This window comes from Molothrus ater, chromosome 23, assembly GCF_012460135.2.
Source record: "Molothrus ater isolate BHLD 08-10-18 breed brown headed cowbird chromosome 23, BPBGC_Mater_1.1, whole genome shotgun sequence".
In the NCBI taxonomy this organism is placed as follows: domain Eukaryota; kingdom Metazoa; phylum Chordata; class Aves; order Passeriformes; family Icteridae; genus Molothrus; species Molothrus ater.
Window position 1 is genome coordinate 1,295,892 of NC_050500.2, and position 26,159 is coordinate 1,322,050.

At 45.1% G+C, this 26,159-nt stretch overlaps 2 protein-coding genes across 7 annotated transcripts in view; both read left to right on the plus strand.

Annotated features, from left to right (window-relative positions):
- The window catches only part of KIF1B (kinesin family member 1B), a 78,587-nt gene extending 62,880 nt beyond the window's left edge, over positions 1-15,707 (plus strand). For all 6 annotated transcript variants that reach the window (XM_036396073.1, XM_036396076.1, XM_036396075.1 and 3 more), the window contains 13 exons: positions 378-462; positions 724-829; positions 4,416-4,530; positions 5,077-5,210; positions 5,695-5,756; positions 6,453-6,598; positions 6,859-7,098; positions 7,508-7,579; positions 8,184-8,305; positions 9,068-9,217; positions 9,556-9,748; positions 10,328-10,446; positions 11,198-15,707. In XM_036396073.1, coding sequence (XP_036251966.1) covers positions 378-462; positions 724-829; positions 4,416-4,530; positions 5,077-5,210; positions 5,695-5,756; positions 6,453-6,598; positions 6,859-7,098; positions 7,508-7,579; positions 8,184-8,305; positions 9,068-9,217; positions 9,556-9,748; positions 10,328-10,446; positions 11,198-11,240 — 1,587 coding nt within the window. In that variant the 3' untranslated portion in view covers positions 11,241-15,707. The remainder of the gene's footprint in view (positions 1-377; positions 463-723; positions 830-4,415; positions 4,531-5,076; positions 5,211-5,694; positions 5,757-6,452; positions 6,599-6,858; positions 7,099-7,507; positions 7,580-8,183; positions 8,306-9,067; positions 9,218-9,555; positions 9,749-10,327; positions 10,447-11,197) is intronic.
- A 731-nt stretch (positions 15,708-16,438) lies between these two features.
- On the plus strand, positions 16,439-26,037 carry PGD (phosphogluconate dehydrogenase). Its single transcript, XM_036396079.1, has 13 exons — positions 16,439-16,568; positions 16,890-16,965; positions 17,393-17,572; positions 17,709-17,774; positions 18,848-18,966; positions 19,977-20,046; positions 20,403-20,537; positions 20,963-21,152; positions 23,004-23,134; positions 23,581-23,714; positions 24,043-24,142; positions 25,063-25,185; positions 25,724-26,037. The coding sequence occupies exons 1-13, from the start codon at positions 16,561-16,563 to the stop codon at positions 25,841-25,843; spliced, it is 1,452 nt and encodes a 483-aa protein (XP_036251972.1). The 5' UTR covers positions 16,439-16,560; the 3' UTR covers positions 25,844-26,037.
- Positions 26,038-26,159: the final 122 nt, after the last annotated feature.

Here is a 26,159-nt window from a genome sequence, read left to right on the forward strand (position 1 = left end):
TCCTCTTATAATCCTTACTAATATTTTGTCTCTAGCTAGATTATAAAGATAACCCCAGTTAAATATGGTTTATAGGTTTAAAGTTATATTTTTCCTACTCTGTCTTTGTGGAGTGAGGAAGGGGAAGTATTTAATTTCTTTTACATATGAGAATATAACATCCCCTTGAAGTGAATTTTAGGGCCCTGAAACAAAAAGTTGCTTGTTCAGTTACAGATGACATCTAATGATATTATTTAAATCACTTAAATGATATTAAATTATATTAATGATATTATTTAAATTATATTATTTACTTCACTTTTAGAGTACAAGTGCAAAATAGATGATGTGTGTGTGTGAGCACTTGAGCAGGGTTTTGTTTCTGAACTGCACAGGGAATCCAGCGGAGAATCACAGTCACCATCATCCATGAGAAGGGCAGTGAGCTGCACTGGAAGGATGTGCGAGAGCTGGTGGTTGGTGAGTAAATGTTTGTGTCTTGCTCTGTAAGGAAGAAAAACCATTGCTGGTAATTCCTCTTTGTGTCAGATTCTGTCATTTTTATGAGCACTGCCTGTAGGAGGAGAATTTTGAAAAAGATCCAGAGGAAGAACTTCAGTTTTGCAACTTCCATTTACAGCTGCTTGTTTCTCGTGTAGTCTGAAATTTGGGAAAACAAATTCCTTTTGTGTTGCAGTTTGAATTTTAATTGATTCCTCCTCCTCCTCCTTCCCTTTCTAGGGCGTATAAGAAATAAAGCAGAGGTAGATGAAGCTGCTGTGGATGCCATTCTGTCTTTGAATATTATCTCTGCAAAATACCTGAAATCCTCTCACAGCTCCAACAGGTAAGTGAATGAAGTGAGCCCTGCAGCAGGAATCTGAAATTTATTTGACCTCTTATGTATTGGCAGTATATTTGGAAAGCTGGGAATGTGGCTAATTATTAAATGTAGAATTCCATGGGCACAGAACACACAGAAACAGGTAGAGAATGAACATCACTGTCAAATCTTGATCCATGGGAAGGGTTTGCTGACGATGCATCTGAATTATTTTCCACATGTATGGACCATAAAGGGCAGGTGGAAAGGAACAGCTTAAGGGGACCTCAGGTGTTAACCCAAAACTTCTAAACTGACATCAAGGTTTGGTGCTGGAATACAGCATTGAAGCACAAGGACAGTTCTGGGAGGTACATCTGTAGATGTGTACATGTTATTCCTGGAGCGAGCATGTGACAATTTAAGCCAGAGCCATGCTTTGTAAACTCAACTCCATCATTCACAGATGTATGACAAGTTGAGTCCAGTTCCATGTCCCTGCAGTGTGGCAGCAGCAGCAGGGCCCTGGCTGAGGGGTTTGTGGCTCTGTGTGTCCCTCATTGCTCTGAGGCTCAGACTCCACATTGTTCTGCTTCAGTGTCTGCAACCAAGTGCAGCAAGGCAGAGGGGGCATTGGGCACAGCCTCTCCCTGCTCTGACAGCAGAGTCACTTGGCTTCTCCCTGGCTCTGTTCAGCTGGTGCAAAGGAGGAACATCCCTGCAATGGGGCTCTGAGTGCCTTTTTCCAGAGGGGAGGAAAGTTTGAGTCTATCTTTGCTGCACCTGCTGAATGCTGGAGGTTGGATCCTTCCAAGCACTGGAATTCTTCCTTCTCTCTTAGAGGCCTGCACTTTGAATCCCCTGTGGCATTAAAGTCTTTTTGGGCTGCTGCTCCTGCCTGTGGGCTCTCTGCCTCCTGGTGTCTGTAAAGGCAGGCAGGGACTGGGGGATTGGCAGTCACTGCCTTCCACTGAGAAGTGGGTATTTTATTGTGTTTGAGTTAATGGATCAATGTAACTGGAAAACAGGGAGACTGCTGCTGGTTTCCTGTCTGATACTCTTGCATTTGCAGTTGGAAAGCCCTGTGCTTTCTGTTTTGTTTCAATAAATTCCTAAGTTCCTACAGAGCTGTAGCTCTGGAGTTTGCTATAAGGGGGGCAGCTTGGGTGAAGAATGAGTGGCATGAAGCTGTTGGCCATGTCATCCCAAAATGCCAAGGTTGAAGTTGTGGGATGAGTGCATGGCAGCGTGGTGGAAGGGAATTGAGGCCCTGGTGAGGGATATGTCTCAATGTTTGCTCATTGTCTGCAGATGTGTTTGCTGCTTTCTCTGGGGTTTTTTTTCACTTTGTTTTGTTTCTTAGTCCACTTGTTCTGTTCCTCTCAGCTGTTGCTTTTCTGTTCTGCTTTTGGCTGCACTAACCAAAGCACTTTCTATGTTTTTACAGGCTCTTTCTTGATAAGGATATGCCTAGGTATTTTCTGTTTGCTTCCTTTATACATAAAGATTCTTGAAATAGAATGCTTTATGTCCCATTTGTATTGCTGCCACTTCCCTCAGCTTTTACTGAATTCTGTTAGCACAGCTCTTCCAGAAGTAGTCTTCCTCTTCCCCTTCCTCTTCCCTTTCCTCTTCCCTTCCTCTTCCTCTTCCTTCCCCTTCCTCTTCCCCTTCCTCCTCCTCCTGCTCCTCCTCCTCTTGTCAGAGGCTTATTCAGGTACAGTTCACTGGGGGACTTGAGAGACTTTCCTTCACGTGTGAGAGTAGGAGAATTTCCTTTGTCAGTCTTTCTGATTTTCTTGGTGTGCCATCAAATACAGACCCTTTCTGTAGTCCTTGCTATTTTCTTCCCTTGTTCTGTTTCAAAGAACTAAATTTGGAATTTCTCACTGTCTCTGACTCTGCAACGCTGCTTGTTTGAAGGACCAAGCCAAGGACTGAATTATGAGATTACTTGAATTGCTCTGATCAAATGGCAGTGACTGCCATGTGGCTGCTCTTCAGCCTCTGTTCTGGGGCTGGATTTGCATATGAAATTTAACCATGTGGTTGCCACTCCTTAGTTTAGCAGCTGGCAGAGGAGCCAGACATGCAGGGGCTGCCCAGGCTGGGTTCCTGTTTCACCTTCCCAGTGGGGTCACAGCCCAGGTGGCAGCTGCACAGTCTGGGGCACTTTGCACTCTGCTTTCTGTGCTCTGCCTCTGGAAAAGAGAAGGCAGAGTCTTCAGTGCTCCCAATTCACCACCTTTCACTAAAGCTAAGTTCCACTTCAGCAGCAGTTTTAACCTGTTTACATTTCACCTGTAACATTTGACCTGTCTCTCCTCTATCCCATGCTTTGTGTGTTCCGTGCTCCCTTTTCCTCCGTGTGCTGTTGGCTGTGCTGAAAGGAGTTTGCTCACTTCTGGTTTTTGTCTCACTCTATAGCTATTGTAGCAAATTCTGGTTTGGGCAGGCAAAGCTGTGTATATTTGCCTTCCTGGCTAGAAGAGATCCACTAAAATCCACAGCCTCAAAGCTGTGCTTGACTTTGTCTTGGTGTTTGTCCAAGCATCATTTTGCTCCAGAGGGTGCTGGTATTTCTGCCCTGAGGAGCATTGACACCTGTGTCCTCTCCATGAGGAGAAATCTTGTTTGGCAAATGGTGCAGAACTGATGCCAGGGCTACATACTGTGCTTTTTTTCTTGTTTCTTCTACCTCCACCCTGCTGTTTGTCCTTTGTCTTTAATTTCATCTTCTATTTTTCTGAGTTGGAAATTAGTACAGAAACTCTTTGGATATATAACTTATTTAAAAAAAATAATATACATGAAGCACTTTCTTGCTTTTAGTACTACATCATTTGACTCAAAATGAGATAAAAATAGCAAGAGGATTTGGGAGGGAAATTATATAGAGGTGATGAAGAATGCCTACCTTCTGTTTCTGTCACCAGTGTGGGAAGAGGTGCTGAGTTCCTGAAAGGGGCACAGGTCTTCTTTCCAAAGGGACCTTCCTGAAATCAGTTGCTGCCTGTGAGAAAGGAGAAAGCTCATTTCCCCAAGGCCCCTGCTAGAGAGGGGAGAGTGTAACAATGCCTTTGGATGTGGTGATTGAGCTGTGCTGTGTGTGATGCTCTCTCACTTTTTACTTGAACCTTCTGGATTGCTGGGGTAGACCTGTGGGAGCTTTCATCTCCTCTCTTTCCTTGTGCCAGACTGAAGAAACATCTTACAGAAGTCCTAAAATATGGTGTAGAAAGAATTTTCCTATGTACTTTTAAGATCCAGCTTAAGATCCAGGGCTGAATTTCAACAGCAGAAATGAATTTTCTCTGTTTAGAAACAACTGTTCAGTGCTGACTTCCCTGTAGAGTTATGACAGCTTTTGTTTTCTGCATTCCCTCTTTTCTCTTTTAGATGAGTGTTCTCCATAACAGGCAGTGGTCTTTATGCCCACTCTGTTTGAGGTAGAAGTAAATGATCTTGGAAATAAAGAGAAGGTTTTTGCTTCAAGTACTTGTTATCCACATGACTGGAGGATGATGTCAGAAAGAGATGCTTTGCACTGAGTGATGAGGGGGCTGCAGAGGAACTCTTACTATTGACCTTTCACTGTTCTTCTTTCCAGGACCTTCTACCGGTTCGAGGCAGTTTGGGATAGTTCCTTGCACAACTCCCTCCTCCTCAATCGAGTGACACCGTATGGAGAGAAGATCTACATGACCCTTTCTGCCTACCTGGAGGTGAGACACCAGGGCCTTCCTGCTGGCTATGAACTCTTTGAGACAGCACACAGAGTGAACCCAAGAGAAATAGATCCAAAAGTGATTTCAGTCCTGAAGCCAGTAAGAGTATTTATTCATTTCCTGAGGACAGGGTGGAAAAAATGTAGGCATAGTTAACATCTTGATGTCAAGGTATTACTGCCTTGCAACACAAGATATACTGCTGGTCTTGCCTTTTTGTGCCTTGTTTTTTCTATCTTTGTATCTGAAAATCCTCTGGAATCAGTGAATATTGCTGTGTAAGTACTGGTGTTACAAACAGTGGCTTAGCTCTTGGCTTGTGTGCAAGACACTGTTGTTTTGTGTAATGAAATCATCTCATGGGATGCACTGAGAAATCTGGCAGTTCTCTTTCCCAGATAGACACATGAAAACCCTTCACCAAAGACCCAAACAAGCACAGGTTTCAAAAGCTGTCCCAAAGGCTAAGGGCAGCAGTGTAGCTCGGCACAGTTGGCTGCAGCCATTCATTCATTCATTCATTCATTGCTGCTGTTCCCTTAGCTTGACCACTGCATCCAGCCTGCAGTGATCACCAAGGACGTGTGCATGGTGTTTTACTCGCGGGACGCCAAGATCTCCCCGCCGCGCTCCCTGCGCAGCCTCTTCGGCAGCGGCTACTCCAAATCCCCGGACTCGTAAGTGCACTTACACGTTTGGTATTGGCCTTTTTGGTCACTATTTGTGTCTCCTCTTAGAGGATTTAGTTTAGTTTTCTTATTTTTTTTCCTTGAAACTTTACCTACTCATAGGTTCTCCAGTCTGGTTTTGAATGTTCTTTCTCGCATTTATTTCAGTGGGACTCTGATGGCTTCTCTCTTTTCCGTATAAACAGAGCTGGGAAGAGGGGTCCATTTTTCAAGTTTGCATCCTGACCTGGAATTTACTGCATCATGTGCTCTTCAAGTCCAGTGCAGGGTGGGGTGGGAACATGGGGGAAATGCCTTTTTTTAGGATCTTGCAGTTCGTGCTATTTTGTACAAGAGTAGTATTGAAATCTAGTTCTAACTAACACCTATACTTTAAATTCTGCTTTGGGAACCACTGAGTTGAAGCTGAAGCATTTTATTTCTGAAGATAATAAATAGTGAATTTTTGCTTCTTCTGCTTTCCTGTGAACAGCAATCGAGTAACTGGGATCTATGAACTGAGTTTATGCAAAATGTCAGACACAGGAAGTCCAGGTAAGCAGCAAAGGTGATAAATATGATGATAAATGTGAAATATTGCAGAAAATGTCTCAGGGAGAATGGAGTAAACATTTCTGTCCTGATCAGAAGCAGTTCCTGTGTTTCATAGGAGCAATGGAACGTTGCTATTCTGTAAAATACTTACTCAGGCTTTTACTTTAGACTCAGGTCTGTGTTTACCATTGGTAGACAAGAATTCACTGGAAATTTGATGTTTTCTGACGTGGATAACTCAGGACACTGAGTGCATGTATCACATTATGCCCCTGAGTCTTAGGGCCAGAACCCATGGCTCATAGCTAACACTTGAGACTGGGTTTTGCAGCTTTTTCTTGTCTTTTGAAGACGCTGCTAATTTCTGATGCCAGCTTCACCACTTGGAAGGAATATAGTTCATGGTGTATCTGTGTAGTTTTCTTCTAAGATGTAGAAACTGAAGTCCTTGTGTTGAATTAGACTGAGCAGGAGTTTCCATTATATCTTGGTCAATAGAAAATACCTGAAAAAAGTAAGAAAGCTGAACTAAATAAAATATCTTCAGTTGTGTATTTGCAGGTAATGAAATCCTTATGGTGTATACTTCCAGCCAAACAGCAGAAGTGCTGGTTCTTTGCAGATTGCTGGTTATTTCTCTGTGACACCTCTCTGGCTATGGTTTTAACACGTCTTGTGTTGTTTTTTACCGCTCAGGAATGCAGAGGAGGAGGAGGAAAGTCCTGGATACTTCTGTGGCATATGTGAGGGGCGAAGAGAACCTGGCAGGTTGGAGGCCCAGGGGGGACAGCCTCATTCTAGAGCATCAGTGGGAACTGGAGAAACTGGAGCTGCTGCATGAGGTGAGTAAAGAGATGGAAGTCAAGATTTAAATAAATTCTCCTGGCAGAGAAGATACAAAGTGCGTGGCTGGCTGCTGAGTAGAGTCCTCAGCTCAGAATCTCAGTGTATTCAAAATAGGAAATTCAATTCCTAGTGCCACTGTAAACTCCCTTCCCTGGGGAAAGTTACTGGTATGAATAGTAAAGGGTTCCTAAGAATTCAGTGTCTGTGAAACTGGCAACTTCCTGGAGGGGACGATGCTGATTTCTTTCCTTACTAGGTGGAAAAAACCCGACATTTTCTTCTGCTTCGTGAGAAGCTTGGTGACAGCATCCCCAAGTCCCTGAGTGACTCATTGTCTCCCAGCCTGAGCAGTGGAACCCTCAGCACCTCCACCAGCATTTCCTCTCAGATTTCCACCACGACCTTCGAGAGCGCGGTGACGCCCAGCGAGAGCAGCGGCTACGACTCCGCGGACATCGAGAGCCTGGTGGACCGGGAGAAGGAGCTGGCCACCAAGGTATGGCCCAGGGCAGCCATCCTGCTGGCACTTGGGCTGCCAGAGGGAATTGCAGGTCAATCACGGCTTCCCAGATAGCTGGGGGAATACCCAATAGTGTGAGAGTTTCTGGTTTAACATCGTGGTTAGTGAAATAAGCCACTTTCACCGGCCAGTGCTGCTGGGGAGGTTTGGGCTGTGGCTGTATCTCATTCCCCTGTGTTAGTGGTTCTGTAAAAACTTTCTAATTTTATCAAGTGAAGTGATTATTATCCTCTTCTGTGATTTTTCATAGCAGTTTAGGATTTGTTTTTTCTTTCACGACCTGCCAAGTGTGTCTTGGCAAATCACCTGTTCAAATTTCTCTGAAAATCGAAATCTAAAGTTCTTCTCTGTGTCTCATTTGTTTCTCCTCACGTACCCCCTTTAGTGTCTGCAGCTTCTTACTCATACCTTCAATCGGGAATTCAACCAGGTGTACAACAGCATCAGCGATTGTAAGGTAAATATTTCATGTAATATTTAATTGTAATACACTCTATTTGTAGTGCAATAGCAGCATGTTTGTGAGTCAGGGAATCTGCTGATACTATGAAAAGATAAACCACTTTATATTAATTTATTATTTTTTATTTTCAGTCCTTTGGAAGCATTTGGCTATTCAGCATCAGGTTCCAAATGCTATGGCAGGAATTGGCAATGGTGTGGACCTGCAGTGTAGTACAGTACCCAGTTTATTAGCAGACTCTTACTGTCTTTCCCTACATACACTTTCCCTATGTAAAAGGATAAATCTACTCTTAAAAATTTTGCCAGTAGGCAAAGGGAATACCAGGTTTCAAAGTGGATGATGTTTTATCACTGAAGAAGTCAGAGAATAATCAGAAGTGTAGGACACTGATAATAACAAGCTGTGTCTGCATAAACGCTGCTGTATTTCTGCCCCCAGATGGGCTTTGGTAGTTTGTGTGAAAATTTGCCCACTGACGAGGGGAATGGCTGATGAAAAAGCCTTTCTGTTCTCTGAGCCATCCCTGCTGAAAGCCATTCTCAGCCAGGATGGGCACCAGTGCAGCCCAGCTGCTGTGATGTGTTTGTGCTTGCAGCTCTCGGATATTTCTCCAATTGGGCGGGACCCGTCCGTGTCCAGCTTCAGCAGTGCCACCCTCACCCCTTCATCCACCTGCCCTTCTCTGGTGGATTCCAGGTGTAATTCAGTTGACCAGAAGTAAGTGTAATGTATTAAAAGGAAACATCACTTTTCACTGCTTCACACATCTCTTTGCTGTTTTCTGATTTGTTTTTCCTCTTTTCTTCCTTTTCCCTGCTTTCAGATATTTCTCTGTACATCCCCCTTGCCTTACTTCTCCATTCACTCTGCACAGTTCTTTTTCCTCATTTTGTTCTTTTGAAGTGGTGTTTTTTCTGCTTGTGTTGGGGCAACAGTCAGATGCTTGTCATTCCAGTGACCAGTGCATCTGCAGTGTGCAGAGTCCACAAGTTTTTTCAGAGGTCTTTTGAAAAGGTCTACTAATAACGACCCAGAATAAACCAGTTTGGCCATTCATCTCTGTTTACCTTTCTCAGCTGTATCTATACAAGATATTTTTGATGAAATTGGTAATAACCATGTAGTAAAAGACATAATTTGGACCTTCTCAGTTCAGCATCCCTGAGGGAGGAGTGCTGAGGAAGTAGAACATTTTACATCCAGCAGTAGTAGGAAGTATGTCTGTGTTGTGACTACATTTAGCAGGAGAAAAATGGTAGAGTAGTGGGGAAGCAACTTACCAGTGGTTATTATAAGTTTTATTCCACAGATATCAAGGGAAAATGCTATTCAGTATTGTACAAAAGGATCCCAATGTCATACAATAAATCTGGGCTGGAGGAAGGAACTGCAAGCTGGCCTGAAGATGCAGTTTAAATTTCATTGCCACATTCAGTTGCTTTGTTGCAATTTACTTTTTTTTCTCTACTTTTTTTAAAGGACACCAGAAGCAAATTCTCGTGCCTCCAGTCCCTGTCATGAGGTGGAGCAGTTCCAGATAATTCCTGCAGTAGAAACTTCCTACCTTGCCAGAGCTGGAAAGAACGAGTTCCTAAACCTTGTTCCTGATATTGAGGAAATCAGACCAGGGTAGGTTTTTTTATTGTTGTGTGATCATGGCTTCCTGAGAACTCTCACAGGGGCTGTCTGAGATTCTTGGGCTCTGTGCCCCATTTGAAGAAGGAAATTTAACAGGTGATAGCAGAGCTGCAGAGTCCTCTGTGATGGATTGAGGAAGACTGTCAGACTTCTGCACAGATCTTGAAAACACCATTCAGCTTGTTTTAGAAGAACTTTTTCAGAACACTGTTGCAGACAAAACAGGACCAATGATTAAGGACCAAGTGTCTTACACAGTGTTTTGCAGTTAATAGGGATACTCAGGGGAAAATCTATTTCTGTATTGACGTGGGTTTATTTTTTTCCAGCTCTGTGGTGTCAAAGAAAGGATACCTCCACTTCAAGGAGCCGCTCTCCAGCTCCTGGGCCAAGCACTTTGTGGTGGTTCGCCGTCCCTATGTTTTTATTTACAACAGTGACAAAGATCCTGTAGAAAGAGGAATCATAAACTTATCCACAGCTCAGGTGGAATACAGTGAGGATCAACAGGCAATGGTGAAGGTCAGTCTGAGAGCTGTTGTTTATTTATCCATAAAGCAAGGACAAAGTATAAGTAGCAGTGCATCTGTACCATCAGGTGTGTCATCTCTGTTCTGAGGCAAATGGATCTGAGTTGTGGAGACATTGAGGATCCTGCCCACAAAGTCCCCAGTTAGTTCAGGGTTTCTTACGGTTTTGGACACAGTTGTACCAGAGAGTGACCCTGACTGCTGTCACACATCAGATTAGCTTTTAGGAGGATGTGTTGGTACCACCACCCTGCATGTTGGGTTTGTGCAGCTTCCTTTGTATGGTTTTTTGGGCTTGTGTGTTTTGTTTGTTTAAAAACAAAAGCCCACAAAACAACGCATACAAACATCCTGCAAGGAATCAAGTGAACTCTCCTGGTCCATCTCTTAAAGCCCACACTCAGCAGTTAAGACTCTGTTTTGTAGAAGGTAATGAGTAATAATACCCTGGAAATCACCAGTGAGACATGAATGAAAGGGGGACGTGACAGAGCAGGTTCTCTCAGAGAGGAAACGCACATCAGCCTCTGTGCTTGCAGACTTTGTGTTTAAATTGTCCTTGGTGTTGCAGACACCCAACACGTTTGGAGTGTGCACCAAGCACCGTGGAGTCCTGCTCCAGGCCATCAATGACAAGGACATGAATGACTGGTTGTACGCCTTCAATCCGCTCCTGGCTGGCACCATTCGGTAAGGGGCGGCTCGGGGCTGCAGAGGGCCATGCTCAAAGCAGGAGGCACGTGGCTGCTCACGGGTTTTAGTTCTGCTCTCAGCAATTTGACAAGATGTGGGAACTGGAGGAGGGAGGAGAGTAGGTAGGAAAACCCCCAGAACAATCAGAAAACAAACCAGCCCTGTATTTCAGGAACTGCAGGGACTGTTGTTTTGGCTTGTGCCGTTCTGTACAGCCATGTCCAGTTTGAACATGTGTGGGATGCTACATTTGGAGACCACAAGATGGTTTCCTTGTATTGCCATTTAACCAATTTTTAAAGTTTCTTACTTCCTCTGTGCTGGACTGCCTTTTTAGGTTCTTGATTATGAGCTAAAGCAGAAATTACATTCCCTTTTATAACTTCTCTGGCAGCCTTTCCATTATCACAGACAGCCCCTGCTTGCTGGACACATCTTACTCCACTGCAGTAGCTCTTCCTTTCAACAAAAAACTCCAAAACCTAAAAAATAAAGCTGTTACCATACAGCATCAAATAATTTCTGAGCTGTGAAGCCCTTAAATGATCCCTCCTCCCATTAAAGAAGCGGAACAGAGAATTCTTTTTCATTACAGCCCTGGATACATTTTACTTTCTTAACATATGGACTAAACTAGAACTGTACCAAAGAATTTAAAAAAAAAGAAAAGTGGATAAACTTTGGGGAGGGAGGAAAAATGAACTTTCCTAATTCACCAGCTACTTTTTCCCTTTTGTTTTTGGTGCAGGTCAAAGCTGGCTCGGAGACGCACGGGCCAGATGAAGTACTGAGTCCATGTAATGTTCTCATCTGTTCTCCCCACTCACTTCCCATAGATAGTGTTACCTCTCATTTTCTCTTTGTGATTCTTGACAGTTTCTCTTGTATGTAATCCTGTGGCTTAACATCCCCCACCTTCCCCACTCCTTCAGCACATTTTCTAGGTATTCTAACCCTACCTTGTTTCTTTTCACCTGTACCTGAATTGTACTAGTAGCATGTGGCCAAACAAAAAGAGAAAGAAAAAAAAAATCAAAAAAATCGAGTGATTATGCACGACTCTGAAAAGACAAAAAAATAATTTTCCTATAACAACTGTTTATCCATTTCAACTGACCTTTTGGTGTCTGTCCCACTGTCCACTGTCTGTCTAGACTGCTACAGGGTTTTCATTCAATTTGTGACTTGGCAGTGGTCATTGGTTCCCTCAGGGCAAAGTTCCAATGCCAGGGAAAGATAAATTGTTTAATGGAGACATTACCCAGCCAGGAACTGCAGTAGCTCCTCAGGCTTTCTGGATCCAGCCTCGAAGTTAAACTCTGTTGAAAGCTGATATTGGACAAATCTTATCTGGACAGACTGGATTTTGGACTTCGTTTCTGAGTTTCCAGGGTCCAGCAGGCTAAGGCACGAGCTAGGAAAAGTTAGGGAACAAACCAGGAGGGGCTGGCTGGAACAATCTGCTTTACACTCTTGCTGTGGGGCTTGCAGGTGAACAGTGCTTGGGTTTAACTCTTTCCCAGAGGAGTTTCCATCAACACACACTCCTCAGCCTCTGAACTGAGCTGAGCAGGCTGTGCTGATGTGAGGGGAAATAGACCACAGACTGAAATATGAGATAAAATCCCCAAATTTCAGATGCTCAAGCCATGTATTTGACAGATGGGGAGTGTTAAATAGAAATGAAAGTTCCTGGTCCCTGGATCACCATGGAGGGCAGAGTCCTGCCTGTTGTGCAGGAACAGTTAGATCTCACCTCTCTGGGAAGGGGGTAGGACTCCCATGGCTGTGTCAGGGTTGTTCCCAAGGGCCTGTTTGTGTCACCCCACCTGCCCATGGGAACACTTCCTAGGCCCAGCACCTGCAGTGTTCTCAGGGAGCTGTAGGACACTTTCAATTCCTTTGGAAATAACTGCTGAGTGTCTCCTAATTTCCCTGCTGCAGTTTTCATCAGCTAAACCCCACTGTATTCAGAGTTAGCCCCTCTGGGGAACAGAGCAAGTGGATTCTGGTCCTGGTCAGTGGCATGTCATAGTTGGCTCCTTGGACATCAGCTGGGTGCTGTCAGTTCTTGACTACAGTGTAAGTTCCTGTGGCCACAGCTTTGGTCCTTGCCCCAAGAAAGAAGAGCAGAATGAATTTCCTTTAGGGGAAGTGAAGTCCCCTCTCTCAGTCAGGTGTTGGGGAGGTTGGGATGCTGTGTGTTCTTTCCTGCTGTGTTGTCCTTTCTTGCTGTACCCAGGGCACTGGTAGGGCTGGCTGTGGTCCTGGGCTGCTGTAAAGGGATTTCATCTGGAGGCTCCAGCCTCGCAGGGCAGAGGTGAGAGGGTTTGTCCCACTCTTGCAGAGGCACAGCAGGCACAGTGCAGGCCAGGAGGCTCTTTGGGTTCAGGTCATCGGCCGGGCAGGCCCCGCGTGCGTGGGACTGGAATGTGCTGGGAAAGGGCTTTGCTGTGTGAGGCCTCATTGTCCAGAGCAGTGCAGGGCACAGTGAGAGCTCCTGGCAGCCCAGAGGAGCAGGGAGATGGAGCTGACACTTGCTAGGACATACCCTCACATATCTCCAGGTAGTTCTCAAGCTAACTCATATGCTCATGCTGCCTCTGTGGTCCTCAGATTTATTTCAGAACTGGAAGCCAGAGTGAGGGAGCATCCTGGGGACCCAGGAACATGATAGGGTTTGGGTATTTTTGGTTTTTTTTTCCTTTTGTTTTTGTCTCGTTTAACTGTGTGTGACTCTTAATACAGTGATGATATTCCTTTGTTATGCAATGATGATAAAGCACTTCCAGTGTGTGGATAAAACTGCTTGTCCTGCAGGAGGGCTCCTCACACTGCAGCTAAGCTGATCTCAAGAATTAGGTTAATTCTAAGCATTAAGTTATTGCTGCCATCACCACTGTTTCTAATGACAGTGGGACCTGTTTGAGGAGGCGGAGTGATTGAGGTGGGGGTAGGTTGTGACACACTGAGATCATTTTAACTTTTATCTGTTTCTTTTTTTTAACTAGAAGAAAACTAGTTTTCTAAGTCTTTGCTTTGGATAAGCCAGAGAGTGAACCATGTGGTTATAGGCATTGCACAAAATCATGATAAAGGGATCTTCATTTAAAAGCAGGAAGAGACAGATGCTTATCTTACAGAGAACTTGAAGTGTTACAGTTGTTGCATAAATGTCACTCTTCTGTCTTAAAACTCCAAACAAATTCTGGTGACTTGAGGTCTGAGTGGATAATGGATCATCAGAAGACCAAAAGTCTGGTTTTAAGGATCAGCATCTCTTAAAGCTGCATAATCTGTAACAAACTAGGTCCTTGTTGTGTGGAGTTCAAATGGGCATTACTGTTTTCAGGTCTGACATAAAGGCAGACAAAGTTTTTCTGCAATTACTGAAGCCTGCTTTGAGACATTTGGGTTTTCCTACTTAAAACTGGACTGAAACCAGACCAAGTTTTCTTTAAAGAGATAACAAACCAAACAAATAAATAAACAAAAAAAGGGAATTTCCTCTCACTTCAAAGCTTACTCCAACATGTTAGAAAGTTCTTTTTGGAAACAGAATGAGGAAGGGAAAATATGCTAAGTTGCCTTCTCCTGACACTCCAAAGGCCATTCTTGGTTCCCTGCTGTGTGTGTGGAGTCCCAGAGTCAGACAGCTCTGGGGGCTCAGCCTCTGTAGAGGAGGCATGCTGCTGTGGGCCTGCCAGCCCGTGAGGACACACACCACAGGGGCCTTGGTGGGCATTCCCTGGCAGGAGTGAGTGTCAGACTGTGCTGCATTTGGGTTTTTATGTTCCTCACCAAAAGGAAAGAGAAAACTGTCCTTTTGGTCCATTGAAAATTATGTTGGATCTTCCTGAGTATTGTAAAATTAAGCTAAACCTCCTATACTGTGTTTTAGAAATGCACTTTAAGTAACTTTTTAAAGAAGATTCCTGTATTCTGGGAATACAGAAGAGAAGGGAGTACTATTTCCAGACTGCCAAGAAAAGGTTTTTTGTGTCAATGTCTAATAGTCCTTATTACTGATTGGCATGGTATTTCAAAGCAAAGACTTTACTTTTTGCTGCTTGTTATCTAATTTACAGGGATTTAATTTTATGTAATGTATTGTATATTTATACATCTGTAATTAATTGCACATTAGATAAGAAAGAGGATTAGCTTTGGTCTGACACCCACTGGTACTGAACAGCCCGTGCACGTGGATCTGCCTGTAGCCCTGCCCAGCCGAGCTGTGGCAGCTGCTGCCGTGGTGGCTCTTGTGCTGAGGGGGAGCTGTCATGAGCTGTCACCTGCTGCTGCTGCTGCTGGAGGAGGAAGGGTCCTGCTGCTGCTCGGGAGGGCTTTGCTGCTGTCCCTGCAGACGGCTCCACGCGCGCGCTGCATCTCCCCGTGGTAGTCACTGACCCAGTCTGTGCTCTGGCTGTAGTGTCTGTAGCAGGATGTATTAACTTCGTGCTTCCTTGTTTCAAAACATCAGCTGTTCAAGAGCAGGACTGACTTTTGTTCAGAAGGCCATTTATGTGTTCAGTGTATTTGGAATCAAAACTAGTCCAACACTAACCGGATGATTGTGTCCAATGTCATTGGGAACAGGATTTAAATTGCTGGGATCAGCTGTGTATTCAGAAAACTGGTGTGGAGCTCCTAAGTCTTCAATTCTTAATGTTGCCAAGTGAATGGGCTGCCCCTGAGCAGTGCTGAATTTTCCTCCTGCTTGCCTGGAAACCAGGGACTGGAAGCAGAGGGAGTCTTGAATGATCAGCACTTCCCAGGATCAGGTCTGAATTTTCCTCTTTGCTTGTTCACATTTCATGTGCGGTTGGTTATGGCTCCCGAATTCGGACATCAGACATGCTGTCCACTGGAATACGTCCCTTGGAATTGCGGTCCCCATGTCCCTGTTAATCTCTCTGTACACAAGGTATACAAGGCAAATGCTGTATAAGTGGCCTTCTTGAACAAATCTCTTTGCAAACTGATTTCATCCCAGCGAAGGAGTGTATCAGCAACACTGTACATTAATTTCAGGTTTTCATTTTCTTATTTTATTTTGTAAATATATCTGATATTTGGAGCTTGAGTATACAAAATGTAAATATAGTTCATGTATTTGTACTAATTCTGATCCATTTGCTGTATAGCCTTAGGTGTGCAATGCAGATATCTAACTGTGTATGGTAACCTTGCACCACTGAATTGTTAGTGAACGAGGTGAAACAATAAAGGTACAACCAGTGCATTAGCAGATAGAATGTGTGCTCCTGTCATTATGATTTAATTACTTGTATCTTCTGTCAATTACTTGTTTTTAAAACCTGTGCTGAAGAAGCTGATGCTTTAATGAAGTTTATCTCGACTGCTCTTGAAGAAGGGGTGCCCAAAATGCGCCAAAAACTTGATGGGCCAGATTGTTGCGGGTCATCTTGTTTAGGAAATAACTTATACAGAATTGAATAGAAACTATGGTCTCAAGGTGTGTGTGTGTCCGATACATCGGAGCGAAGGTGGGGCAGCTTTGCCCTCCTGGGCACGCCTCGGTGCTGACGGAAGGACAGGTTTGTCAAGTTTGGCCTGGCCGCACAAAGACAAACGGGTAGCGGCGATAGCTGAGGGGCTGACTGCCGCCTGGGACAGTGTTCAGCGCCAGAATCGAAGCCAGTTTATAATAATTACTAATGACAAACGGCGCAGTTCCCGGCGGGATAAGGGGTGCGTATCGCTGGGAACAGAGGCACAGCCGACGGCACGGGGCAGCTGCCCGGCTTCTCCGCGAGCGGGCGCGGCTCCCGGCGCTCCCGGCGCTCCTCGGGCCTCGCAGGCGGCGGGGAAGCGTCAGAGCCCGGCGGGGACGGCGCGGGGACAGCGCGGGGCCCGGCCCGCACCCGCGCTACTGCCGCTTTAAGGGGGCGTGGCCTCGAGGCATCGGGCCATGGGCGGGGGGCGGAGTCTCCCCAAGAGCCAATGGGCGCGCTCGGCCCCGCCCCGCCCCGCCCGCGGCTGTGGAGAGGAAGCGGCGCGCGCCGCAGGCCGAGCCTGCAGAGCCCCGAGAGAACCGGAGGGAACGGAGAGACCCGAGAGAAACGGAGAGACCCGAACGCCGCTGCCATGGCCGAGTGAGAGCGGGGCGGGGCCGCGCGCGGGGCGGGAGTGGGCCCGGCGTGGCCGCGGTGCGGCGCGGCTGCAGCCGGCGCCGGGAGGCCCCGGTGCGCTGTTGGCCGCGGGGGCTCTGCCCGGTGGCTCGCACAGCCTCGATCTGTGATCGCTGCAGTAGCAGCTGGCAGAATGAACTCAGATCTCCATGGTCGTTAGCAAGGGCTGGGCTGGGCTGGGCTGCCCTGGCAGCTGGCATGGTCACAACAGCCGGGCAGGCACGGATGCTACTGCTGGATCACTGCTAGTGACCTCCCTGGCATTTTTTTCCTTTCACGTTCCAGAGCTGACATTGCTTTGATTGGACTGGCCGTGATGGGTCAGAACCTGATTTTGAACATGAATGACCACGGCTTCGTGGTAAGTGAGGAAACGAATTGTTTAGGAAGGCTGACTAGTAGCACTTGGGATTGCAGCTGAGCATTTTGTGGGTGCTTTCCCCTGCAATTGTGGTGATCTAATGGGTGCTATTTCCTCCTTTTAGTTATACCCTGTGCTGGCCTTTGTCCTGTTCCCAGAGAAGACAGCGGTGCATGCCTGTACTCAGCTGGCACCTGATATGTTAATTATGCATGACTTTTCCCTGAAGTTTGCCTTGGCCTTGCCATTAACCACAGGTTCCCGAGGCACTTGCAAAGACATGCTCAGGTTCATCCCTGCCCTGCGCCTGTCACGAGGGGAAGTGGGAGAGCTCAGGATGTTGAACCTTGCTTGTATAATTTGTAGTCTGAGCTGAAGTTACTGTTCCATTGGCAGCTTTTATTAACGTGTTTCCTTGCCCCCCCAGGTCTGTGCTTTTAACAGGACAGTTTCCAAAGTGGATGATTTCCTGGCTAACGAGGCCAAGGGAACCAAAGTGATCGGCGCTCACAGCCTGGAGGAGATGGTCTCCGTGCTGAAGAAGCCCCGTCGCATTATCTTGCTGGTGAAGGCTGGAAGTGCAGTGGATGACTTCATTAATAAATTGGTGAGGCAGACTTTCATTCTACCTGAGACTTGTTGCTGTCTTTTGGAGCAGTTTCCTCTGCAAGTTCTCAGTTATTCATCATTAGTGAGGTTTTGAATGTATGGAGGAAACCTAAATGCTGATTTCTTTTTGACAGGTACCATTGTTGGAGACTGGAGACATCATAATTGATGGTGGAAATTCTGAGTATAGAGATACCACAGTAAGCCTGTTTCCTGCCTAAAGTGAATTAATAAAATGCACACAACTTTTCCACTTCTGATCATCGGAATAGTTGCTCAATAATATGCCATCAGCCCTGTGCTCTGGAAAAGCCAAACTGATTTCTGCAAAATTAAATCATGCAGCCTATTAAAAAGCAATTAAGGACTGTGCTATAAGAATGTTTTTATAGAAGTTACCCAGACCACCAGAAAATATTTTTTTCAACATGTTTTAAAGAGTGAAGGCCTTTAGAAAATTTTATTTTACAATCTTAAGGAGTTTTCAGGGAGATTTATAAGTCTAAGGATATTTATAGATTTGTTGGTATTTCCTAATCCTTCGTGATTGCAGGACAATCCAGTAAGACAGAACTGCTGGTTTGGCTGTTTTGGTAGTGGAAGCAGCAGAGTAATTGTCTGCTTGTGACCAGGCTGTATCTGTAGAAGTTACCGAAGCTACATTAGCATCTCTGGGGTGTTCATGTGAAAATATTGCATTCAGACTGGTGTTTCTAAATCTTAGAAGAGGTGCTCGTGTTCGCCTTCCTGCTCCGACATCCTGCTCTTGGATAAGTGAGCTGGCCATGCCAGAGGGAAGGGCTCAGTGAGGGTCAGTCCTTGGGGAGCTTGCAGCTGTCCTGGGGGATCTCAGCCTGTGCCTCTCTCCGGCTCAGAGGCGATTTCTTGCCCTTAGAGTTTTGTGTGCTTGCACCTTCACTCTTGCAGTGAACTCAGCAACTCCACCTTGGGCCTAATCTGCCTCCCCCACATCTTCACAGAGCCTGTGTCACCTGACACCTAATTCCAGGCCTCTTCTGGCCTCAGTGCTGCTCCTGTCTATCTGGTGCTTACAAGAACTTGTTTTTTCACCATGTCGCTTTTGCAAGGATCCAAAGCAACAGGAAGTTTCCTAATGCTCACTTTGGTGTATGAACAAGTTTTCTTTAGGTTAGCTTCTTGCACACCCAAAGCAGAGCTGAAAACCTAATTTTACATCTGAATTGCTGGCCTTTGTGTGTAAGGCTCTGGCATGAAATGAAATTAAATAGAGCTGCTCTGCTCTTTGTTCCAGAGGCGTTGTAAGGAGCTGCAGGCAAAGGGCATCTTGTTTGTGGGAAGTGGAGTTAGTGGCGGGGAGGAGGGTGCCAGATACGGACCCTCTCTCATGCCAGGAGGAGCCAAGGAAGCCTGGTAAGCATCAACTGCTGTATTTTCTTGTTCAGAATGGTTTGCAACAATTCACCTGTGCACTGAGGGAGGGGAAGAGCAGGGTGTGGGTGTGGAGAGAACAAGATATGTTGCCATCTCACTTCCTCAAGGCTCCAGATTTCTCAACCTGCTGGGGTCATGGGGCAGTGCTAAGCCTTCATGCAAGGCAGAACCAAGGCAGGCTTTTCTTCCAGGAATCCACAGGCAAAAGTAGGACCTACAGACATCTGAAGGGAGAAGGGAATTTTGCTTGAATTTTAAGCAAGTATTTTTTCTTATTTTTTTCTTTTGAGGCTGTACATAGTTGGGAAGCTGCTAACCATGAATCAGGCAGCAGCAAATGGCCCTGTAGTGACACATGATAAAAGGAGCTTCAGTACATGTTTGTGCTGCTCTTGAATGCATCAGTTTATTTGCAAGTTTCTGCATGCTGCTGTGCTGTTTTGTAGTCATGCCTCAGTGAAGGACTGCACATCAGTGCTCATATGAGACTTGATCCCTGGTTGCCTATTCTCTGTATAGATATGGAAAGAAAAGGTGTGTCTAGGCTTTAAGTGAGCTTTAGTATCTCTTGAGTCCCTGTCCATTTGCATTAGTGTTTCATACCTGTATCAGCCTGTTCAAATTTGATGGCACAAAGCCATCGACAACAGTAAGTTTCTGCCCAATCATCTTTTGCCTTGGTAGCTAAGTTGGGGCAGTTTCTGTGCTCAGATGGAGAGGATATTTGGGCTCCTTGAAGTGCATCACGCTTGTCCATGCAGTGTTGGAAGCATGACTTGACTGTTCCAATGTCTTGCAAACTCTAGTTGGGAAAACCAGGTTTAATTGACATTGCTGTGTGGATGGGTTATCAACCTGCCAAGTGCCCTCAACCCAGGCTGCCTTTTGGCAGGTTACAGAAGGCATCATACCAGTAGGTTTGATTTGTTTTCTCTTGTGGTGTTTGTATCCCCTGCCTGGCTGCTAAGGTGTATTCTTTCTCCCCACAGGCCCCACATCAAGACCATATTTCAAAGCATTGCTGCTAAAGTGGGATCTGGGGAACCTTGTTGTGACTGGGTAAATAGTCATTTGATACTGACCCTAACTTGGGGTTAGATCCATGCTTAGGCAGTTTGGTTGCTGAAGCTCAGGGATGTTTGTCCACAATAAACACAGCACCCTCAGTGGCTGATTTTCTGGCTGTGTTCATTTCCAATCTGCCATCTCTGATAACTCATACTGTGCAATGCAAAGACAAAGTTTTGTGGCTGGGTCATGTGCTGGGGGAGCTAAATGGACCTGTGAGCCACTGGTTTCTGTTAGCACTGTCTTTGATTCCTTCCTTTAGGGAGAAGGAAGCCATGGGCAGGTATTAAACACTGGAAGTGATGACAGTGCCGTTGCTGAGGGGATTTTTGGATGTTTCTGAACAGGTAGGAGAGGAAGGAGCTGGACATTTTGTGAAGATGGTGCACAATGGGATTGAGTATGGAGACATGCAGCTGATCTGTGAGGCCTATCACCTGATGAAGGATGTGTTGGGCATGGAGCACGATGAGATGGCCAAGGTGATTTGCACTTTTTAATGTCTTTCCCTTTTTTGTGCCATGGTGTCTGTCTGCCACTGGTGAGGTGCTGGGCGTGGGTAAAGCTGCTGCATGTACATGAAGTGAATTTTTCTGATGTGCCTCCTGCAAGGGTGGGGTACAATATTCCTCATGAGCTTTACATGAGATAGGAGCAGTGAGCACAGACAGCTGAATGCTTACAAAAGTTGTCTAAACCTCTTCCCATGCTACAGTTGATTTCTCTCCAGGAAGCACCTTCATGTATAGAGATGGGAACTACCTTGCTTGAAAAGAGCTAGTGAAACACTGAGCATTATAATCAAGCAGGCAAAATATATACATTAATCAATTAAAAGATACAGTAGAGACATAGCAAATTGCAGTGTGTATGAATATATATGTATATACTTCTTCTCCTTTTTCAGGTATTTCAGGAATGGAATAAGACAGAGTTGGACTCTTTCCTGATTGAAATCACAGCCAATATTCTCAAATTCAAAGACAGTGATGGCAAATACCTCCTCCCAAAGATCAGGGACAGTGCAGGGCAGAAGGGCACGGGGAAGTGGACAGCCATTTCTGCCCTGGAGTACGGAGTCCCGGTCACCCTCATCGGTAACTGGCGCTTTCATCTTCCCTGCCTCCATGTACCACATCACAGTAACAACAGGGGAGCAGAGAGTCTCAGCAGTGAGCCCACAGCAGGGCTGGGCTGGCAGAAGAGGCTCTTGTAGGTGTAGCTGTTCCAGCTTTTCTGCCCTGACAGCTCCTGGGTTCTTTTGCTGGGCTTGTTTTTACCCTGTTCCCTCAATGCTGGCAGTCCTGCTGTCACCTGTGTCCCTGGTGTGTGCAGTGCTGTGAGGACTCAGTGATGTTCAGGGGAACATTAGGTGTTGTGCTCAGAGTGTTGTAATGCAGAGGAGCTGGAACACATCTGCAGTACATTTAGAGTGCCCTAATACCACAGGGCCAGAGCAAGCTTCCCATTGAGTAAATGAAATGACTCAAAAGGTTCTTTGCTCTCAGATTTGCTTTAATTTCCATGCTTTCTCTACCTCTTTTTCTTTTGCATTGGCTGGTCAAGTCCTGAAGATAAGAAAAATTATATTCAGTAGCTAAAAGAAAGTAACTGCAGCGTAGCTGTCAAAGAAACATGGCTGCATTCCAGCAGCAAAACAAGTTCTCTGAATGGTTTTCATGTTCTAGCGCTGCTGTAGTCCTTCAGTTCGAGGCTTGAAACAGTGTTTCCTGCTCGTACTGCTAATGTTTTCCTCTTTGGGATGCTTGCAGAGATCAGGGGTGGAGGAGACACTCCCTGATGAGTGCTCTGCAGTGCCAGGGAGCACTGTTAGGTAAGGGCTGATAGGGAAGTGTGTGCCATAGTCCTTGTGCAAACGTGGCCGCTCTCAGGGCAGTTGCTGTGTGGTTTTACTGCATGAGCATGACTTGCAAACTTCTGCTTGTAAAAGCAGAGTCATGCCACTCCTGCTTTTTCCTGATTTTCCTATCGTACTGCTCCTCCCCTCTGGAGAAGGAAGTTTTTGCAGAAATGGAAATGAGCAGGTTCTGATTTAGGTGTAATATGTCCTCCTGCTGTAGGGAGGATCCAGAGTCTTGTGAAAACATTACTCACTCTTCTTTTTAAATTGTTGTTGATTTTGTACTGTGGGTTTTTTTTGGGTTGTTGTATTTTTTTTTTTAATATATCACAACTCAAAGGGTGGAACAAAATGACAGTATGAAGACTTGCTTCTCTTTCTATCAGACCCTGAAAAGCAAACTTTTTTATCCCTCATTTTACAATACTGTCTTCAATTGTAAACAGGTACAGCTTAAACCAGCTTGATTAGGAACTCACTGAGCCATCCTGACAGATGATATTTAGTAACCTGTTTAGTGATGTTAGAAAACATTCTTATGGACTTCTGAATACTAGTGCTAGGGGCCGACCAGAACTATGAATCTTATGTCATCCTATAAGTTAACCTGCTGTTTTATTCTTGATTTTAATTGCCCTTATTTTGCATATGTGCATTTTAAAGCACGTTCAGTTAATGTATGCTGGCATTTAAGGAACAGCTTTTTATCTTAAAAGCATGATACAATACTTGGTGAAGTCTTCAGCCTCCCTGATCCCTAGATTGCAGTGCAACACTGTCTCTGATAGATAGGAGAAGATTTTGAAGTAAATTCTCAAAATTGAGAGCTGGTAAATGTTCCTGAGGATAAATTTTCATGTGGATGACTTGTGGCTTTTTTCATTATCATTTGAAAGCTGTATCAGTGAAGACTTACCCAATGGTTGTACTGAGTGGCAGTGTTGCTGTTGGAATAATTCATTTTTGCAGCAGTTATTTTGCTTGTGTACATGGCTCATCACTCAGTGGCACCCCGTGGTGCTTGGGTACGTCAGCCATGGACAGGGATGCCCAGCTCTCTAATGATCTCCTCTTGCCACACCCCAAGGTGAAGCTGTGTTTGCACGGTGCCTGTCTTCCCTCAAGGAGGAGAGAGTGCAGGCCAGTAAGCTGCTGGAAGGGCCCAGAGTGGCTCCCTTCAGTGGGAACAAGGAGGCCTTCCTGGAGGACATCCGCAAGGTGAGTCCTTGTGCAGGGTCAGAGCAGGTTTGGGCTGCTGGGAGCCCTGGGAGGAGCTCTTGTGTTCACATTTCATGAGAGCTGGTTCCTGCTTCCAGCACTGTGCATTGTCTCCTGATGGCCACAAAGCACAGTGTGACCCATTCCTAACCAAAGGAAGGGTAGGAAGGATCCAGAAGGAATTCAACTCTAAGCCACGGTGGTCAGAGACAACTCCATGGGGCACAGAGATCATAATTCATGCACAGGAGCTTGTCCACCCCTCAACACTCCTGCCTTTGCCTGCTCCCTTGATCTGTTTTGTTTCTCAAATAACTGGAATGTTGCTATGGTAGTCATCCCTGCTGAGATGGGGGCTGAACAGAGTGCGTATCCTGTGAAGTTAGTTTGTTGTTCTACTTTGTGAGATGTCTCTTGGAATGTGAATTTGATTTTTTTTTTTTTAGGCCCTGTATGCTTCCAAGATTATCTCATATGCTCAAGGCTTCATGCTGCTGAGACAAGCAGCCAAAGAATTTGGCTGGACACTGAATTATGGTGGTATTGCACTGATGTGGAGGGGAGGCTGCATCATCAGAAGGTAATTGAGATGAGGAGGTAGCCTGGCTGCTGAGGGGAGAGAGAAGAGCAGGCAGTTGAGTTTATGAGGTGCTTGGCTGACAAGCCTAGAGATTTCCTTGGAAAATCCCTGGAGTTACTCTGCTGGTAAGATTCTGAGAGGCTGTACACGACACCCAGGGTTTCTAGATGAACCCACTGTTCTGGTGGCTTAACTGTTGAAAATGTATTTTTATCTTTGCCATGTTTGGAATCTTAGTCTGGCTGAGTCAAGTTGTAGCACTGTAAGTTTTGAATTCTGGGCCTTTGTTGGGAGCTGTGACATTTATTCCCGGTTCACTTTTGCCTAGTGTGTTCCTGGGAAAAATCAAAGATGCATTTGATCGAAACCCTGAGCTCCAGAATTTGCTGTTGGATGATTTCTTCAAGAGAGCTGTAGAAAACTGTCAGGTAAGTTCCAAGGAAAGGAGAGCATAAAACCAATAATTTACAGCCAGGCCTGTCATGGTTTTTCTCTTTGAAACTCACCAAGCTATGATTGGAAACTGAAGGTTCCCTTTTTACTGATGCAGAAGGGCCTTAGGCAGAAATCCAGCAATTCAGAAGGACCATAATGTGAGGAAAAAAGGCCTGGCCTGTGTGAACATTGTCTTCACTGCCCTGTGTCTTATGCCTGCTGTGCAGTTGGATTTCAGCTCAGCAGACCATAAAGCTCTGTTCAGTACCGTTGTTTGCAGTAGCCCCAGAACAGCAGTTCCAGACCCACCCATTCTTTAGGCCTGTGTCTGTGAACACTGTCCTGATTTGGATGGAGCTGAAGGGTGGAATTAAAACCACATTATCTGGCCAAAAAAGAAGTCTCATATGATCGTTAGTAGTTCTTGTAACTGAATCTGAATATAATCCCTGCAAATTACTAGACCAGATGAGCAGTTGAATTGAGGATTATCCACGTCTGTCTCAAGTGTCAGTGCTGTCCTCTTGGGCCCTTGGGCGAGCTTTGTTCTGTGCTTGGTGAGAGGTCCTGGAACATTCCCCTCACAACATCCCCACTGAGTTGGTGCTTTTGAGATGCTCTGACCATGTTTATGTGAAAGAACATCATCCTTGCTTGAGGCTGTGGTTTGTCTGCATGTCTCAACTGTTCTCATCCTGCTGTTAACTCTGTCTTACCCTCCATTATTTTAGGTTAACCTCGTTTATGTAAAAATAGGAGTCTGCTGCTGTATTTGCTCAGACTTGGTCATTAGATTTCACAGACTGTGAAATAGCACACACAGTTGTACTGGAGTAGTTCATGTGCCTGCAGGTACCTCTGAGCCAGCAGAAAACTGCTCAGTTTCCTTTTCCCCCCTTTTCCCCTCTCGCAGGAGTCCTGGCGCCGTGTGATCAGTACTGGTGTGCAGATTGGAATCCCTATGCCCTGCTTCACTACAGCACTTTCTTTTTATGATGGATACAGGCATGAGATATTGCCAGCTAACCTGATTCAGGTAGTACTGAAATCTCGTCATGCTGTTATTTAAATACTGCTGTAAAGGTCTCAATGGCAAGATGTCCTAATCATTCACAGTATAGGTTGCCTAATAAATTTCTGTTGAACCTGGAATTCATGTCAGTGAAGCACTTAGAGACAGCTGGATAAAGAACACCAGAGATATTGGTATGGCAGTGCCCTGTGTGTTTGTGTTCCCTCTGTGAACCAAGGGTAATGATATCTTTGAACCCAAATGGTTTGTAGAGAAGTATCTTTGAATGTTTGGATGTATGGAAGTGCTGTTTTTTTTGATTAGTACCAAGCAGAAATACTGTACTTGCGTTTCTGCAGAACTCTTAATTTAATTATTAGATATTAGTACATTTTTCATTGCAGTGGTTTTGCTAATAATGAGAAAATAATTTTGAGTGTTATAATACTGGTCTCCAATCTTATTTCTACTATTCTTCGTTAGGTAACAGTAGGAGCAACTTCCAGGACTCTCATGATACTGACATTTGTGTGTCTGGTTTGTCTGTGTGTTCTCATTCCAGGCTCAGCGTGATTACTTTGGTGCACATACGTATGAATTGTTATCAAAGCCAGGGGTATTTATCCATACTAACTGGACAGGCCATGGAGGAAATGTGTCCTCTTCTGCTTACAATGTCTAATGGAAATCCTTCCACTTGGAGCCCACATACTGTAGATCTCCAGCACTTCTTCTAGAATATCACTTTTTACTGTACTCCACTAGAACTTGTGTTTGGACACTTTTGTAATAACTTGAGGGTGTGTTTCATACCTATATGTATATCTCTCTATATGTATCATGTAAGAAAACTAAATAAATTTAGTTATAAATGTATTGAGGTGTTTTCTTTCCACTGATGCTGGCCAAAACTATGTAAAATGTTTTTGTGCAGTCTTTAATAGAATTTATAATTATGTTAGGTTTATAATATTGTAGTGCATAAGTTCCTAGGGGTC